At 41.1% G+C, this 19,399-nt stretch overlaps 1 protein-coding gene across 1 annotated transcript in view; it reads right to left on the reverse strand.

The window, feature by feature from the left end:
• Positions 1-360: 360 nt before the first annotated feature.
• ppp1r17 (protein phosphatase 1 regulatory subunit 17) overlaps positions 361-19,399 on the reverse strand; it is a 21,503-nt gene continuing 2,464 nt past the window's right edge. Inside the window, exon 4 of the mRNA XM_079575996.1 lies at positions 361-632. Within this exon, the coding sequence (XP_079432122.1) occupies positions 562-632 (71 nt within the window). The 3' untranslated portion in view covers positions 361-561. The remainder of the gene's footprint in view (positions 633-19,399) is intronic.

Genomic DNA, 19,399 nt, shown 5'->3' on the forward strand with positions numbered 1-19,399 from the left:
TGTCTTGGAGAGTAAATACTACGCTGACAGGAAAGGCGAAGGGAGAGAGGGTTACTGTGCATCCAATTACGCAATGGAAATATTTTTTTTCACTCAAACTTTGCTGTAAATACTGTTTAAAGTGACGTTAGCCCGCAGTTAGCTTTGCCCGATAGCATGTTAGCTTCCTTTTCATGATTCCATTAGTGTGTATTGCTTTCTCCGGACAGGTGGCAGTCAAGTTGCAAACATGGTTTTCTGGCCAGAGACACCAGGGGAGATGAAAGACCCTCCAATCATCCCATAAACACTTGTATTACCCCCACAGGGACCACGGGAAGGATTTATTAAGGTAAACACGTTACTTAGTACTGCTTTAAATGTGTGCAGGATTTTAAGTGGAGTCCTAATCTCACACATAGCACTTATAGAAGACTTCTTAGAGTTGATGGCATGTTCCTTTACTTTACTTGCTGGTTCAGTGAGAAACATAATCCCATTAGTCATAAAAAGCCTGTTTCGTGAGGGCTTTTGTTGTGCACAGTGAAACATTTACGACAACAAAACCAATTGCATGACGGTTTAATCGCCTACAGCCTGCTCCTGGTCCTCCAAGTAGATCGTCTTCTTCTCTGCTTTCATCTGACGCACTCCTGCAACACAAATGACGCACTAGCGTTGGTACTAAAAAGCAACAGACCACAACAGCCTGTGTTGAGATGGAGAAGGCAAGGCAAGTTCATTTGTAAAGCACAGTTTAGTGCTTCAATGTTGCATAAAATGACAAGAGAGCAGATAAAATCTATTAAACATAAAAATAAAACTTCATTAATTACAGTAAAAACATATTTGTTCTTCAGACCCTGATGAAGTGAGACCTCCAAACAGGCAAGGCAGATCAAGACGGACACAATCAATCCATAAAACATCAATGTACAATAACAAATTCTTTTCCACAATAATCACCAATCATAAAAAAATAACCCAAAAGTCTTATTCTCAACAATAGAAAATGTTTTAAACCCTAATTTAAACAAATCTCCTTTTAACCCCACAGACGCCTCTGTCAGGCGTTTGCAGACCACTTCAGAGGAAAGATAGACACTATCAGATGTAATATTTTATCTACCCAAAGTAACACGGATCTTATCTGATGGTCTGTTTGTTCCAGAGGAAACACTAGACAGCTTTGTCCTGGTTAATGCTGAGATGCTCGATAAAGCTTTCTCCTCAGTGAGGCCCACCACATGTTTTTTATACCCGGTCCCAACCCCGTTTTTAAAACATTTTATGGATCTTTTAGAGACGAGCTTTTAAACATGATGAATTGCTCTCTCTAGACTGGGATCTTCCCGGCTGCCTTTAAAGGGGCGGTGGTGAGGCCCCTGTTGAAGAAGAGCAATTAGGACTGTAATGATTTTAACAATTTCAGACCAGTATCCAACTTACCATTTTTAAGCAAAATCTTAGAAAAACTTTATCCAACTTACTGATTTTATTACTGCACAAAATGTCCTTGAGAAATTCCAGTCCGGCTTTAGGGTAAACCACAGCACCGAGACTGCCCTCCTAAAGATTTTAAATGACTTTAGATTAAATTATGACTCACAGAAGGTCCCAGTGTTGGTTCTTCTGAATCTAAACACTGCCTTTGATCTCTCTCTTGGCCAAGCAGCGTTTCTGCTTACAGAAATTGCCGTTTTTATATTCCACACAAAATGCTTTTGTTCAACTTTGCCTTGTTTTTGCAAAGTTCAGCAGATTTCTTACTGCAAAATGTCATTGCTAGCTATGAACAATCAGCTAGCATCAGAGCTAAAGGCTTTTGAGCAGCATTTGAGAGCTACAAATCCAAAGATTTTGTCTTCTGAAGCACTGACAAGTCACCTGCAGCACAGTGCAGGCATCCCAAGAGGCGCTACAGGAAACAAAAAAGGGGCAAACGAGGAGGTATTCAGGCAAGACTCACAGCTAAACCACACACGCCTTCTATCCCAACTATTGTTCTGTTTAGTTTACTGGAGAATAAACTGGGTTATGTTCGTCTGCTATGCTCCTCTCGGAAGATGGTAAAAGATAGTTGTGTTTTTATATTCACGGAGACTTGGCTCAACGATAATATACCGGACAGCGGAATCCAGCTTGAGGGGCTTTCCTGCTGCAGAGCAGACAGGGTGATCTCCGAGGGAGTTAAGACGCGTGATGTTGCCGTGGTCTGCAAACACTGCTCACCCCTCGTGGGGTTTATGATCATTATGTGCCTTTCTACCTGCCCAGGGAATTTACTGTTGTACTGCTTTGGCTGTGTACATCCCTCTCCCCTCCAACATCAAAAACAGGAAAGAGGCACTAAATGAACTGTTCCAGAGTGTCAGCGACCAGCAGACAGCCCAGCCAGATGCCTTTCTCATCTTAGCTGGGGATTTCAAATACGTAGACTCAAAGAGCGTTTTCCCCAAAGTCAATCAATCAATCAATCAATCAATCAATCAATCAATCAATCAATCAATCAATCAATCAATCAATCAAACTTAATTTATAAAGCGCTTTTCATACCGAAAGGTATCACAAAGTGCTTTACAGATTACAACATTTAAAACAATGCGCCTGGGACAACCTCCCATATATATACATTTTATATATTAGGATTAAATAAATAGATTAGTCAGTTAAAGGCTAAGCTAAAAAGGTGGGTCTTGAGCTGCTCTTAAAAACATTTTCGTTCTCTGCAGCCCTGAGCTCCTCCTCAGCCCTGAGCTCCTCCTCAGGTGGTTCCAGAGGCGAGGGCCGTAATATTGGAAAGACCCCTCACCATGAGTCTTTTTGTTGACTTTAGGAATAACTAGGAGACCCCTGCCGGAGGAGCGAAGGGGCCGTGAAGGTTCGTAAGGTAAAAGCAGTTCTGAAACACACGGGAGCCAATGCAGCGATTCTAAAACCGGTGTAATGCGGTCCCGCCTCCTGGTCTTCGTCAGGACACGAGCTGCTGTAAACCTGAGATCCTCTTTGGGAAGACCAGAAAGCAGGGCATTACAGTAGTCGATACGACTGGTGATAAAAGTATGCATGAGCGTCTCTGTGTTGGCCCGAGAGAGAATGGGGCGACTCTGACTATGTTCTTTAGATGGTAAAAACCTATCTTTGTGATATTCTTAATGTGTGGAATAAAAGACAGCTCAGAGTCAAAGATCACACCCAGGTTCTTCACCTGTGAGGAAGGATTAAAGACAGTGACTGTAGTTTGGGTAAAAGTCTCTCTCTCTGGGCCTCAGGGCCGATGATTAACATTTCAGTTTTGTCCTGGTTAAGCTCGAGAAAGTTTTCTGCCATCCAGGATTTGATTCTAAAATGCAGTTAAAAAGTGCATCTACTGGTGTCATCTGGAGACATGGAGATGTATAACTGTGTATCATCAGCATAACTGTGAAAGTTGACTCCGTGTCTCCTGATGACATCACCAAGAGGGAGCATATACAGATTAAAAAGCACTGGGCCTAAAATCGAACCCTGGGGCACACCACATGTAATTCCATGCACCTTAGAGGAGCAAGTATCCACACTCACCATGAACGTCCTGTCTGTGAGGTAGGAAGTAAACCATTTGTGGACAGCACCAGAGAGGCCGATGTGTTTTAAACGAGTTAAAAGAATAGTGTGGTCGACTGTATCAAAGGCAGCGCTCAGATCCAGAAGAACCAACACTGTGACCTTCTGTGAGTCATAATTTAATCTTAAGTCATATAAAATCTCTAAGAGGGCGGTCTCGGTGCTGTGGTTTACCCTGAAGCCGGACTGGAATTTCTCAAGGACATTTTGTGCAGTAATAAAATCATTAAGTCGGATAAAGACACGTTTTTCTAAGATTTTGCTTAAAAATGGTAAGTTGGATACTGGTCTGAAATTGTTAAAATCTTTACAGTCCAAATTGCTCTTCTTCAACAGGGGCCTCACCACCGCCCCTTTAAACGCAGCAGGGAAGACCCCCATCTGAAGAGAGCAATTCATCATGTTTAGAAGCTCGTCTCTAAAGATCCATAAAATGTTTAAAAAACGGGGTTGGGACCGGGTCTAAAAGACATGTGGTGGGCCTCACTGAGGAGAAAACTTTATCGAGCATCTCAGCATTAACCAGGACAAAACTATCCAGTGTTTCCTCTGGAACAAATAGACCATCAGATGTATTTAGAACCGTGTTACTTTGGGTAGATAAAATATTACATCTGATAGTGTCTATCTTTCCTCTGAAGTGTCTGCAAACTCCTCACAGAGGCGTCTGTGGGGTTAAAAGGAGTTTTGTTTAAATTAGGCTTTAAAACATTTTCTATCGTTGAGAATAAGACTTTTGGGTTATTTTTATGATTGGTGATTATTGTGGAAAAAATGTGTTTCTTGCATTTCTTATTGCTGTATTGTAGGTCTTTTGTTGGGCACGGAATATTTGATGATTTATCGTTATTTTGCTTTTCCTCCATCTCCTCTCTGCCTTCCTGCAATTTCTCTTAAGTTGTTTTAGTTCCCCGTTTCTCCAAGGGGGAAGGAGTTTAGGATGAATCTTTTTAAGTTTGAATGGTGCAACTGTATCGAGGGCAGTGAGTAGTTTACTGTTAAAGTTGTCAACAATAAAATCACAGTTAGCAGGTACAGTCACTGGAGGAATTTGTTGTAAAGCATCACTTTCGCTGAATCAAACCGGTGACATTAAAAAACACACAGTAATGGTCAGAGACAGAGGACACAGTAGTGGACAGGCCATACGTGATGACCAGGCCATACGTGATGACCAGGTCCAGACTGTGTCCTTTCTCGTGAGTTGGCTGCGTGACGTGTTGTGTGAAGTCCATAAAATGAAGAACATTCAGAAACTCGGTTGAAATGGGGTCTAAGAGGTTGTCTATGTGTAGGTTAGTGTTAGGTTATCATATTGAAAGAGCTATGTAAAATTGATAGAAACGCTGAGAATTCATTAATAAAGAGGGGACATCTTTTGGGCGGTCTATAGATAGTGACGCATAAAATCGGGGGGTTACTAAAAATAATTGCATGGTGCTCGAAACTCGAGTATTGATCAAATAAAATCGGTTTGGTGGTAAGAGTGTTTATGCATATAGAGGCAGTCCCACCACCCCTTTTTCCATTTCTGTCCACGTATGGGATGTTTTTCTTCGTGCAGTAGTTCTTTAAAAACAGATGGAGCAGCCTCGCTCTACTAAATTTTCCATCCCCAAAACGGGGCGCAGAGAATGGTCCGGAAACTATGCAAGTTTTGTTGTTTTTGATGGTGTTGATGAGTGAAATGAAGTCCTGGTTGAGTTTTTCTGACTGCTGAAGTTTGAAGTCATTGGTACCGGCGTGGATCACTACTGTGGAGATTGAAGGATGATTTTGGAGGATGTTTGGGGCAGAGTTATTGATGTCCTGCACGAGAGCACCTGGGTGGCAGGAGGTGTGGCTGTTGATGACCCTCACATCGCGGACCATCGACGTACCGAGCACAAGCACTGATGGATTTGGCTTCACCACAGCCTGAGTCGGGCTCCGAGTCTGATCCACATCCAGCAGAGGCGCGCTTGGGCTCCGTGCGGTCCAACGCGGGCCCAGACGGAGTAGCAGGCGTATCCCCCCACTCATCCCGAGCACTCGGCCCCAGCGTGCACGGAGGGGAGGCGATGGAGGCCCCTGGGCCATCGGCAGTTTACGCACTCGAGGTGCGCGATGAGTTGCTCTGGTCTCCGGGCAGTGTCTGTGTACCACACTCACATGATGTTTGTGGGCAGCCCAAGTCCGGGAAGTGGCTCTCATGCCACAAGCCACCAGGAGGTGGTGATCTGTCCTTGTAACCCGGAGCTGGGGTGTAGTGCAGACTACCACGGCGTCTGACCGAAGCTGGCAGTCCGCTGCTGGTGGAAAGTCGTCGAGGGGGGGTCTGCTGAGTTGATGCGTACCTGTCTGGTCTTTGTGTGTGCCCTCAGTCATGTGAAAAGACCACGTAATATCTTCACTCCCAAAGAATTTCCGAAGATATTACTGCACTGACGTCGAAGTGCTCCTCGGGTGTTATCCCACCAACATAGTACGGAAATGGACATGTTTAATTTTGTGTAACTATAGTTGGATGGTGTAACTACTCAAGCAACGGTTTTTAAAAAGGGGAAACATGGAAGAGCTTGAGCGCCTAACTCCACCCCCGCTTGGCCCCATAAGGAGAGGAGGAGAGGCTAAAGGCCTCTGCATACTCCACAAGACGCGAGAACTTTGTTCTTGTTCTTGAGGCAAAAAGAACGAGAACAAAGTTCGTCTGAGCTCTGACATTTCATACTCCACAAGACGTGTTTCTGCCGAACTGCCACGCCCCCTTTTTCCGCAGCCAAAACAAACAAGGAATGACCGAAATAAAACAAGCCATTTGACTTCAAACTATTATAAAATGTATCAGTCACGATATTGAAAACATAGATTGACTTCATGTTTAGCCACGTCTCCCGCTGGTTTATTACGTTAAAAAACGTTCACGTTAAAAGCAGTTTACCTCCGTGTCACTCAGTAAAACCATGTTGTTTCATTTCATTTCATTTTTTTTATTTCATTCAAAAGTGATGTTGTGCAATCACAATAAAACCGCCAAGCCAACACGGTATGAATGAAACGGAGCAGAGGAGAAGAACAAGTCTGAATAGTTTCACGTCTGTGTAGCCTCAGTACAGGTTTTGTCCATCCAAGAACCTTCACTGAACATGTTGGTGATGTTTCCCGGTGTTTGATGAAGGGTCTATGATGTACAAGCCTGGTCTCCCTCCGTCCACGAACCTGAACAACTTTTTTTTTTTCTTTATCACTCGCCTCTTTTACGCAGGCAGCGCCAGGCTCTTCTGTTTCCTCTTCGTCCTCGCCCAAAACGTCCGCGTGTTTCTCCCCAGGACTTCTTTACATGTGCGTGTCCTTGTAATCCTTCAACGAAGTATTTTACTGCCGCGAGCGGTGCCGCAAAACTATCCATGTTGTCTCCGTTTTCCGCACCGGTGTTAGGACGTAAACATTGGATTCTCGCTTCCCGCTTCCGCTAAAATAACCCCGCCCACTAAAAATCCAGCCAATCACAGCCAGAGTTCTCGCAGCACTGCCGAACAAAGTTCTGCTGAGCTGATGCGTCAGCCAGACCTGCCGAACAGGAGCTGCGAGAAGAAAATGACGTCATTTTGTTCTCGCAGCTCTAGGTGCGAGAACAAAGTTCTCGCGTCTTGTGGAGTATGAATAGGCCTTAAATACTAATAACATATTTTGGTGAGCGCACACACAAAGACTAGACAGTTACACATCAGCTCATCTAAGCTCAGGTAAGAACATACAGGTATCTCACTATGGAAAAACTGTGGCCTGTTCCTTTAACGTTATGGGGTTGTTTTGATTATTATTTCAGTCTTTCTCAGTCTCAGGCATTTTACTGCTTGTTAAAAAAAGAACGTGGACATAAGGGACTTCCGCTTTCGCTATGCCCGTGTAGTGACGCTAGTTCGAGCACTCCGACCAACTTAGTTATTAAATCACCTGGAAAGAAGTTAAAACTCCACTAACAGATGTAAGATTCAACAAAAGGGCATTGAGATAATGCACAAGGCCACCAGAAAAGACCCTAAAGTGGGTAAACAAGAAACAAGAGCCCACAAAAGCAGCTAACTCTGGACGCAAGCTTAACTCCGAACGACACCGGGGAAGAAATGCTAATGCTAACTGAGCTCCGCAAGCTTCGAGAGGAGTCGGGAACTGCACAAAGAGATATAATTGAATCTCAAACACGCATGGAGACCTCGATTGGAGAAATAAAGAGAAGAATCGACACATTGGAGGAGAGAGTGACCACGGCTGGGACCAGAGTGAGTGACGCTGAAGACAGGGGAGTACGACAGGACAGAGCACTAGCTTGCTTGCTGAAAAAAGACATCTTGCTATCTACGAAACAAGATGATTTGGAAAACAGAATGCGCAAAAGGAATATCCGATTGCATGGTGTAGAAGAGGAGGCGGAAGGAAAAGGTATGACAACGTTTATCACTAACTTTTTCAAGTCATCTCTGAAGCTTGGATATCCGCATTGAAAGAGCTCGCAGAGCCACAATACCGAAACCGAAGCCTGCTGTGCTGCCGAGATCCATAATAGTTAGTTTTCTGGACTTAAAAGTAAAGCAAGAAGTGCTGCAGCAAGCATGGAAGCAGAGATACGTGGAATTTCGGGGGAAGAAAGTTTATTTCGATCAAGACGATTCCCCGGAGGTGCAGAGGAAAAGGAAGCAAGTGCATGAGGTGATTAAAAAACTCAAGGAGCTTAATATTAAAGCTCAATCACCATACCAAGCTCAACCTAAGATGTTCCTGGACACGGGGATCCAGCTCTTCCCCTCTCTCGTGGAGGCACAGTCAACACTAAGAGAGCTGGGGATACGTGTTGTGATAGAGGAACGGGATATTTTTGAAGAGAGAGGTGCTACTGCATGAGGGATGGCAAACCCGGGGGGAAACAGAAGAGGAGTGTGCGGAGGCTGTGCCCCAGGGAAATCAGAGCCATTATAAACTTTGAGGATCAACCTGAAGAGGACTAAAATACCAGCTTGTTAAAGAAGCTGCAATATTAGTTGAGCAAATGTGACAAAGGTATCTATATACAGGTTTTATTTTGAGATGTCAATATCATTGGTTTGAGCGGGAGGGCTATCCAGTGTATTCGAGCATTTAAGGCAGCAGAGACTCGGACATCATAGGCTGCTGCGCACACATCTTGCACTTTACCCAGGAAGACGCACCTTACCGCCCATTTTACATCGGGATGTGTGTTGTGTTTCCTACGTATACTAGTTATATTAAGGCCTGCAGCACACTGGGTAATTGGAAGTTCATCTTTATTCTATGTCCGTTTTGGTGTTCCTATTGTTCATTGTTTCTCGGCAAGTTGGTTCTAGGTGCTAATTTTGATTGTAATGGTGAAAAGACAAGAGATGTGAATTTTACTGTTATCTGACCATGACTACCTTGAAACTAGTTAGTTATAACATAAATGGCTTGAATCACGTTATAAAAAGGAAAAAGATTTTGACTCAATTAAAAAGGTTCAATTGTTCAATTGGACTTCTACAAGAAACTCATTTAATTGAGGAAGAACATGCCAAGTTAAAAAGAGAGTGGGTGGGACAGATCTTTAGCGCATCATACGAAAATTACAAAAAAAGGGGAATAGCTATACTCTAGGTTTTGTGCCAGAGAAAGTTCTCCAAGACAAAAGTGGCCACTGGATATTTGTCACAGGTTCCATTGAACTAATTTCTCTGACAATTATGAATGTTTACGCCCCAAATGAGGATGATCTGTTTTTTTTTTTAAAGAGGTAGCTCAAATTTTAGCTGGAAATTCAAAGGGTACAATAATCATAGGAGGGGACTTTAATTGTGTTCTCAATAGTTACATGGATAAATTCCCATCTGAGCAAAAAAATAAATAAATTAGCTAAATCAAATCAAATTAGCTAAATCAAAAACATTGATTTCTATGCTAGAGGAATTGGGGCTTGTAGATATATGGCGTGTTAAAAATCCAAGGGTCCGAGACTATACACATCTTTCAAGAGTTCATAAGAGTCACTCTAGAATTGACTTCTTCTGTGTGTCAAAACAAGAGATTCAAAGTGTTGAAGACTGTCATATTGAACCTCAAACCTGATCTGATCACGGGCCAGTAACAATGTCTCTAAATGTGGATCATGACAAACCTTTAAAACTATGGAGATTCAATGTATCACTTTTGAACAATCCTGAAGCTATTCAATACATAAAGGATGAATTAAAATATTTCCTTGAAAATAATGATAGGGATGCAGTTTCCCCTTCTATTTTGTGGGACACAGCAAAGGCTTTTCTAAGAGGGAAAATTATATCACTTTCCTCCAGATTTAAAAAAGAACGAGAGAAGAATCAAACAAAATTGGAAGAACGTTTAAAGAAACCAGAAATTAATCATAAAGCGACAAACGATGACGCTATTTTACAGAAATTGAAAAACTGTAGGCAAGACTAAAATGACCTATTGACGTATAAGGCAGAAGGCGCTTTACGCTTCACCAATCAAAAGTATTATGAGCAAGGAAATACAGCAAGTAGATGACTTGCATTTCAATTAAGGAAAGCTCAGGCAAACCGAATAGTCCAACAGGTTTCATGTTCTGTATCGAAAAAGCTGGAGTCCCACCCAGGAGCAATAGCCAATGCTTTTTCTAAATATTATAAACAATTATATGACTCAGAATCCACTCCCAACAAAAAAGAAAACATTTATACTAAAGAAAATAAACCTTCCAAAACTTGATGCAAATGAGGCTAGAACTTTGGTGGGGACTATCACTAAAGAAGAAATTAAATTTATTATAGGAAAGCTTAAAAATAATAAGTCTCCCGGTGCGGATGGGTTCCCCGGGGAATTTTGTAAGTGTTTCCAAGCAGAACTTATCCCCCTTTTACAAAGAGTGTTTAGTTATGCAATGACTACTAAAGAACCACCTAAAACATGGGCTGAAGCTATCATCTCGGTTATACACAAGGAGGGGAAAGACCAATAAGTCTACTGTGTAATGATGATAAAATATTGAGTGCAATCCTGGCTAGAAGACTTCAAAAGATTATTAACAAGCTCATTAATCCTGATCAAACAGGATTTATACCCGGTAGGTTGGGAATAAATAATATTAGACGCACTTTAAACATAATATCAATGGCCCGAGAAAATCCCCACCCATCGATGCTTCTCAGCCTCGACGCTGAGAAGGACTTTGATTGGGTGGATTGGATGTTTTTGAAATGTGTTCTTGTGGAAATGGGTTTTGACAAAAGTTTTGTTGACTGGTTTGAGATATTATATTCAAGCCCCACCTCTAAAGTACACGTTAATGGTTATATGTCAGAGAGTTTCCCCTTAAAAAGTGGAACACGCCAAGGATGTTGCTTGTCACCGATTCTATTTGCTAAGAGCATAGAACCTCTAGCAGAATTAATTAAGAATAATCCATAAATGTTAGGTATATCTGATAAGATTAATTTTATTTATGGTTTATTTGGTAAGGACAGTGCAAGTTAATGAACAAGCCACACCGGATTGTAGCCTTAGGCTAATTTTCATCCGTCGTCCCCCATGCGCACTCTCAAACATACTCTCATACATCCTGGCCTATTGTACATGTTTTTAGTGGTAGGGGAAACCGGAGACCCACAAGCTATCATTGTATGCGGATGATCTTATATTGTATACAAGAGATCCAATTAATTCTATTCCGGAACTTTTAAAATGTTTGGGGGACTTCAGTGATGTTGGAGGTTATAAGGTTAATGAAATAAAATCGGAGGCCAGGATGATAAAGGGTATATGGCCCACAGAATTATCAAAGAAATTCAAATTTAATTGGTCATCTAATGGATTCCGATATTTGGGCATTACTATTACTTTGGAGACTTCTCAACTGTATAAAGCAAGCTATGGGAAACTAATCGAAGAAATTCAAAAAGATTTTGAAAGATGGGAAATATTGCCCCTTTTCTTCTTTGGGTGAATTGAAACAGTCAGAATGAATATCCTACCCAGACTTTTATATGTGTTTTTGTCCCACCCTATTTGGATCCCTGCAGCCAATTTTAAAAAGGTTCAAAAAATGATTTCTAATTTCATCTGGCAAAAAAAGAAACATAGAATAACATTTACACAGCTCTCCAGTAGTAAAGCTTCTGGAGGCTTAAATTTACCAAATTTAAATCTATATTACTGGGCAGCACAATTGCGCGGCGCAGTGGAGTGGCTAAAGCAAAGTGAAGAAACAACATGGCTAAGTCTGAACAAAGCTCATACTCAGATATATCAATGCAGGCCTTGGCACTCTGTTCAAAAGAGACATAGAACAAATACAAAATAGATAATCCCTGGATGAAATGCACTCAAAAGTTCTAAACACTGTTAGAAAAAAGATGAATGTACCTCAATCAATATCTAGAGCTATGAAAATATCACACTTAATAGATTTTCGACCGGGACGGCTGGATGCAAGGTTCCGAGAATGGGAAAGTAAGAATCTAATTTTTATAGAAGATTTGTTTGAAGGGGAAACTCTAAAATCTTTCAGCTCAAGGAAGAATTTGATTTGATTTCAACAGATTTCTATAGATTTTTGCAGCTGAGAAGTTATCTGACGTCTCACAAAGAATGGTTACTTCGCAATCGAGCGATTTGGAAAAGTTTTTCATAAAGGTCAGAAAAAAAGCAAAATGTGACAATTGTATCATACTTGTACAAATACTCACAATTATGTATGTCAAAGAGTTCTCTTGAGATGAAGGAAAAGTGGGAATTGGAAATGAATATAGTGATCGAAAACCATGTGTGGGAGGAGATGTGTGAAAATGGACACAAACTAACCAGTAGCCCAACATGGAAGGGGTTTTTCTGGAAAGTATATATTAGATATTTCAAAACTCCATTATTTCTAAATTTGATAAGACAAAAACAAATTTGTGCTGGAGACAGTGTGGACAAATTGGGGATCACACACATATTTGTTGGGATTGTCCAAGACTAAAACATTTTTGGGAGGGAATCAGGTGGGAGCTAGCGGAAAAAAATATAACTGTATCCTGGTACAAATCACTACCCCCCACTAGGGTGCATCAAACCCCCCTTGATTTTCAAAATGTTTGTATATTCCTATGGCTATATAATAAAAATGTTCTACCTCATGAAAAAATAATTTGGTCAAAATTTCATTAATTTTGATGAACATCTACCGGGTCCACATCGAGATTGAAAATATGGAAATTGCTGATATCAAAGTGTTTTCTGAACCTGCTGAACACGGATACTTCAGGTGATTTAGAAGCTTCTATCTTCAGGTCGGTGAATATTTGTGTCAGCATCACCTCACCAACATGATGTCGGCATGCTGCCCAGAGTAACGGCCTTCCTAATGAGACCAACACAAGCAGCAGTCACATGGCCTGTGTTGTGTCAAACACCATTGATACAATTGAATTCTCACAGTGCCATAATTTCAGTAATTCCATGATTTTCTCACTGGAACTCCAAGCAGCTTGATTTCATGTACAGCTACAGTCAGCCGCTTTTCATTCACATTCTTGTCTTTCAAAGTACCCATAAGTTTTGAATCCCAGTGAAGTGAAGCAAAGTTTGGGGGTTTCCACTCTTCCCTCACTGCAGTAGTGGTCTTCTCTCCCACTTTACATCTTGATCAGTCTGCAGTTGCATATGAAACAGCAATCTAGCTGTTGTCACCTCAGACTCCTCAAGACGCCTGGCAACTTCATTCTTGTAACTAATGAAACCAACTTTGGACTTTTCAGAATGTCATGTGGAATGAAGGCCACTGTTCCAGGACGAGCTACTCGATGCTGTGTTTTTCCCCGCAATGAACCAGGAATGGCCAGATCTTCACTATTGGCATCCTCATCTGGACTGCTTTCAGACAGCTGAACAGTTTCACTAGCTATTTCTCTTTCTTTCTCAGTCTTCTCTTGGAATTTCCTTTGTTTTAGTGTTCTCGATTCTTTTCGCTTGATCTGGAATGGTAAATGGTCTCAACTTATCTAGCGCTTTTCCACCTACATTAGGCACTCAAAGCGCTTTACAGCAAGGATCCACTCACCCATTCATGTTTCACAACTTTTTCTGCATCTCTGGTCCACAAAGGAAACGTCCTCTGCAGATCATTTTCCACATCTTTCAGCTTAGCCAGTACACCGTGAGATGAGCGGCGGTCTTCTGGTATTTCTCTAATTGTAGCATTCTTTTCAACCAGTTCTACAATTTTCTGACAACAGCTAGTCCAGAACAATCTTTGCATTGTCCCTTTGTGTTCTGTTGGATGCTGTACCCTGCTCTGATCCTTCACGTTGATGAAACATGTAACATCTTATCACTTGTTCATTGGTTGGCAGCCTGCAGCCTGTAATTCCTTTTTCTTTCTGTTATACCAGCTCCAAGACCAAATACAGCAGCAGATGTATGAGTATTCCTTGTTTCTTTAGCTGCGTTTGCCATTTTGTCATACTATGTCAAGTTAGAGAACAATACATCAAGAAATAATATACTTCTGGGAAGGTATATATTTCTGGGCAACTGAAAATGTAGAAGAGTGACATAACCACTATTAACCACTTAAAGTTATGGGGAAATGAAAGCATTAGTGTTTGCTGTAGTTTATATGTAGTTTTAAATATTGCTGCTATTTCAGATTTTCATGGCCAATGTGGACCCGGTAGAATTTGGTCAAATCTCAAATTATTTTACACAGTGTATTTTCACAGGAGATAGAACATTTCTTTTATATAGCCATGAAAATATTTTCACTTGGGGGGTTTGATGCACCCTACCCCCCACAATAAATCAATGGAAGGAGAGCGTTATACAGGTGTATACAATGGAAAAAATAACCTCAAAGCTAAATCTTAGAGTGGACAAATTTGAAAAAAGGTGGACCCCAGTGGTAAAATATTTTAATTTATAGATTCCCAGTGTGCTATCAGGAATGTAAAGCCATTTATGTACATTTGGATGTATAAAGACGTTCAAAGAGAGAAAAAAATTAAAAACACAAGGTATTCAGTTAGGTACTAATCTGCCGAGACTTTTACTTTTTATTTTTTTATTCCTTTCATATTTTTATTATGTTGAAGAAAATGTGTATTGTCTTTTCATTGCAACACTTAAAGCTTTTTATATCACACAAAATATGTGGATATAAGATTGTGAAGCTTGTACTAATAATAAACGCTTTTGTTCAAAAAAAGAAAACAAAAAACAAACCTGTTATGCAATATTTTATACGATTTTATCCTATTTGGGTAATGGCCGGTTCCGAGGCGCTAGCATAGACCACTTAATATGTTTACTTTAGGGTGCATTTGTGTTTTGTGTCATTGCAAGCATTTTACTATACAACAGATATAAAACAGATTTGGAAAGTGTCGCTAATTTATCCTTTTACACCGCATTCCATTTTTCTCTGATTTTCTAAACTGTCAACTCAAATGAGAGTCAGCATAATTTTCAAGTCTTTAACTGTTCGAGGATCATTTAAATGTGGTTGAAAAAAATCTCCCTGTGATAACAGTATTTTATTATTTTTTTCAAAAATAAATATAGTAAAAAACTCAAAATCTACTGTTCCAAATTATTATGCAACTACTACTACTACTCATCGTTTCAATACATTTTAAAGCTTGTAATGAACTAAAAATGGTTATTCATTGAATTTGTAGCATTAGGAGGTCATATTTACTGAAATCAATAGGTCTATCAAAAAAAATCTTAACAGGTGAAGTTATATTTTAACATAGGAGCCCTTCTTCTTTGAGCAAAAATCTTAAATCCATTAAACTTGTGAGTTTTTGGACAGTTTCTGCTTGGATTTGTTTGCAGGATGTCAGAATAACCTTCCAGAGCTGTTGTTTGGATGAAAACTGCCTCCCACCCTTATAGATGTTTTTCTTGTTGAGGCTCCAAAGGTTCTCAACAGGGTTGAGGTCAGGGGAGGAGGGGGTCCACATCATGAGTTTCTCTCCTTTTCTGCCCATAGCAGCCGGTGATGCAGAGGTTTTCTTTACTGCAGGACATGGTGCGTTGTCATGATGAAGATGGTTTTGTTCAGGAAAACACGGCTCTTCTTTTTGTACCATAGAAGAAAGGTGGTCAGTCAGAGAGAGGTCATTTTCACACCTTCAGGGATCCTAAAGGGGCTCTCTCCCCATGGTTCCAGGCAAAAACATGACTCCGCTCCCTCCATCATCCAGGGTTACACGGCCTCATCAGTGAACAAGACTGTTTGAAAATGTTTGTATTTTGTATTTGTATACTTTATTGTGCCCGTAAGGAAATATGTCCTCTGCATTTAAAGGAATAGGCCACCGTTTTTACATACTGAGATATGTTCTTACCTAACCTTAGACGTGTTAATATATCCCCGTCTGGTCTTTGTCCGTGCGCTCACACATACGCAGCCTCTCCCACATGTCACATAGCTCCAAAAAAGCTCACGATAGAAGCTACCAAGCTCTTCCACGTGTTCCCTATTTAAATAAAGTTACGTGAAGTGTTTTCATGCGAAGTATATTTACACAGAAATGTAACATGTCAATTTTATAAGCAGATAAAAAGGGGGACTATATTGTGAGGCGTAATGATACGAGGAGCACAGCGTCCGCGCAGTAACTCCTAAAGACTTCCCCCGCTCACTTCCGTCAGTAGAAGCTGCGTGACTTGTAGAGCAGCAGAGAACAGTTGAAGAAGCTTGGATAACTTGTGAACAATACCTTTTACGTGCATCGTGCCGGGCTGTGATAACAAGCAGAAAGTATATATTGTAGTAATGTTTCACAGATTTCCAACTCACCCCGGACGACGGCACAGGACTCAGGACGTCCACCATGAGGTAGGAATGCGCAGCACTTTCCCAAAATATATTTTCTGCTTGTTGTAAAAGGCTCTGTACAAGTCACGCAGCTTCTATTGACGGAAGTGAGCGGGGAAAGTCTTTAGGAGTGCCTCTCGTTAGTATTCATACACCTTGAACTTTTGCACATTTTGTCATGTTTACAACCCTAAACATAAAGATTTTATTTTTATTTTTTTACTGAACGTTCACACACAAGTAACAGACAACTGTGAAGTGAAAGCAAAATGATACATTATTCTGTTAATTTTCAAAAAATAGATAACCGAAAAGTGGGGCGTGCATAAGTATTCATACAGCATGAATGAATACTTTGTGGAACCCCCTTTTACTGCAATAACAGCACAAGTCTTTTGGGGAATGATTCTACAAGATTTGCACATGTAGAGACTGACATTTTAGCCCATTCCTCTTTACAAAACAACTCAAGCTCTGTCACATTAGAAGGAGAGCGTTTGTGAACAGCAGTTTTCACATTATTCCACAGATTTTCAGGATTTAGGTCGGGACTTTGACTGGGCCATTCTAACACATTAATATGTTTTTATTAAACCATTCCATTGTAGATTTATCTTTGTGTTTAGGGTCATTGTCCTGCTGGAAGGAGAATCTCCGCCCCAGCCTCAGTTCTCTTGCTGACTCCAGCAGGTTTTCCTCCAAAATTTCCCCATATTTGGCTCCATCTATGTTCCCAGCTATTCTTACAATCTCCCCAGTCCCCACTGAGGAAAAGCAGCCCCACAGCATGATGCTCCCCCCGTATATTTGACATTGGGGATGGTGCACTCAGGACGATGAGCAGTGTCAGGTTTGCTTCATACATAACGTTTTGCATTTGGCCCAAAAAAGTTCAATTTTTGTCTCATCTGACCAAAGCTCCTTCTTCCACATGGAGCTGTGTCCTCCATATGACTTCGAACAAACTTTAAACGGGATTTCTTATGGCCTCCTTTCAATAATGGCTTTCTTCTTCCACTCGTCCATGAAGGCCAGATTTGTGTAGATACGACTTATAGTTGTCCCATGTACAGATTCCCCCAGCTCAGCGTCAGGACTTCACAGCTCCTCCAGAGTTATCATGGGGCACTTGGTTGTATTTCTTACCAGTGCTCTCCTTGTTCAGTTTGTTAGTTTAGGTGAACGACCACGTCTTGGTAAGTTGGCAGTGGTGCTTTACTCTTTCCATTTCTGAATGATGGATTAAACAGTTGCTCCGGGAGATGTTTAAATCTTGGGAAATCTTTGTATAACTTAATGCTGCTTTAAACTTCTCCACAGCTTTATCCCTGATCTCTCTGGTGCTCCTTGACCTTCATGATGTGTTTTAGTGACCAACACACTCCGACCACAGCTCTGAGGGCCTAAAAGAACAGCTGAAATTATACTGAGAGTAGATTACACACAGGTGGCCTCTATTTAACCGTTAGGCCAAGGAGTGAACATTCTGGAGTCATTAGGAATGTTTTAAAGGCAATTTAATGCACTCAGAAAATGCTGTATGAATACTTATGCACGCCCCACTTTTCACTTTTCTATTTTTTGAAAAATAACAGAATCATGTATCATTTTGCTTTCACTTCACAGTTGTCTGTTACTTGTGTGTGAACGTTCAGTAAAAAAATCTAAATAAAATCTTTATGTTTAGGGCTGTAAACAAGACAAAATGTGCAAAAGTTCAAGGTGTATGAATACTAACGAGAGGCACTGTAGTCCCCCTTTTTATCTGCTTATAAAATCGACATGCTACATTTCTGTGTAAATATACTTCGCATGAAAACACTTCACGTAACTTTATTTAAATAGGGAACACGTGGAAGAGCTTGGTAGCTTCTATCGTGAGCTTTTTTGGAGCTATATGACATGTGGGAGAGGCTGCGTATGTGCTCCGTTTGCGTGACAGAGCGCACGGACAAAGACCAGACGGGGATATATTAACTCGTCTAAGGTTGGGTAAGAACATATCTCAGTTTATAAAAACGGTGGCCTATTCCTTTAACCCATCCATCGATGCCACTGGGGCAACCCGTAAGGAGCAGTGGTCGATGGGACCCATCTCCATGATGTGGAGCCAGGCTGATGGTCAGAATCACCTGGGTGGAGGATTCACATATTGCACATGTTTTTAGTGGTAGGGGAAACCGGAGTACCCGGAGGAAACCTACTCAGACACGGGAGAGCATGCAAACTCTACACAGAAAGGCCCCGTCCAGGTGGGAATCAAACCCAGGACCTTCTAGCTGTGAAGCAGAGGCGCTAACCGCTGCGCTACCGTGCCGCCCGTCTTCATGTATTTCTGAGCCACTGCAGCCGTTTCTGTTCATGAGCTTCAATGAACAGTTTAGGGGAGGCCGGATAGAAGGTTTATGCACAACTGCAGGCACCAGCAGCTTCAAATACCTGTCTGCTGCTTTGTAGCAGCTGTTCTATTCATCTGATGTATTTGTCTGGCTGAAACCGTCCTCATTGTGCCTTTATCTGCACAAACCCATGTGTGTCTGAATCATCCACAAATCTCTTATCTGTACGATGATTACGCTTCATCTTTCATGAAATATCGAAGGTTTTCACACCTAGACCAAGGCATTCAACTATTTCACGCTTTTCATCAGCAGAAAGATCCTTTTTCTTTCCCATATTGCTTGAAAATGCTGCTTAATAATGTGGAACATCCATTTTCAGTAGTTTTTCCGTTAACTGGGCTTAACCTGAGAACTAATCATCTCAGGTCTCTGAGATTGATTTTTTTTTAACCTTTTTGACACTGAAATACAATTTGCATAATCATTTGGAACACTGTGTATAAGCCTATTGGCTATTGTTATTTCAAAACCATGTTAATCAAAAATCCACTTCTGACAACTGGAAAAGTGGACGTGGAAATGTTCTGTGGATCAAACTGAATGGTGTAGCATGTTCTTCAGACTGGTGATTATTTCATTG

Source organism: Gobius niger, assembly GCF_951799975.1.
Source record: "Gobius niger genome assembly, chromosome: 18".
Taxonomy (NCBI): Eukaryota; Metazoa; Chordata; class Actinopteri; order Gobiiformes; family Gobiidae; genus Gobius; species Gobius niger.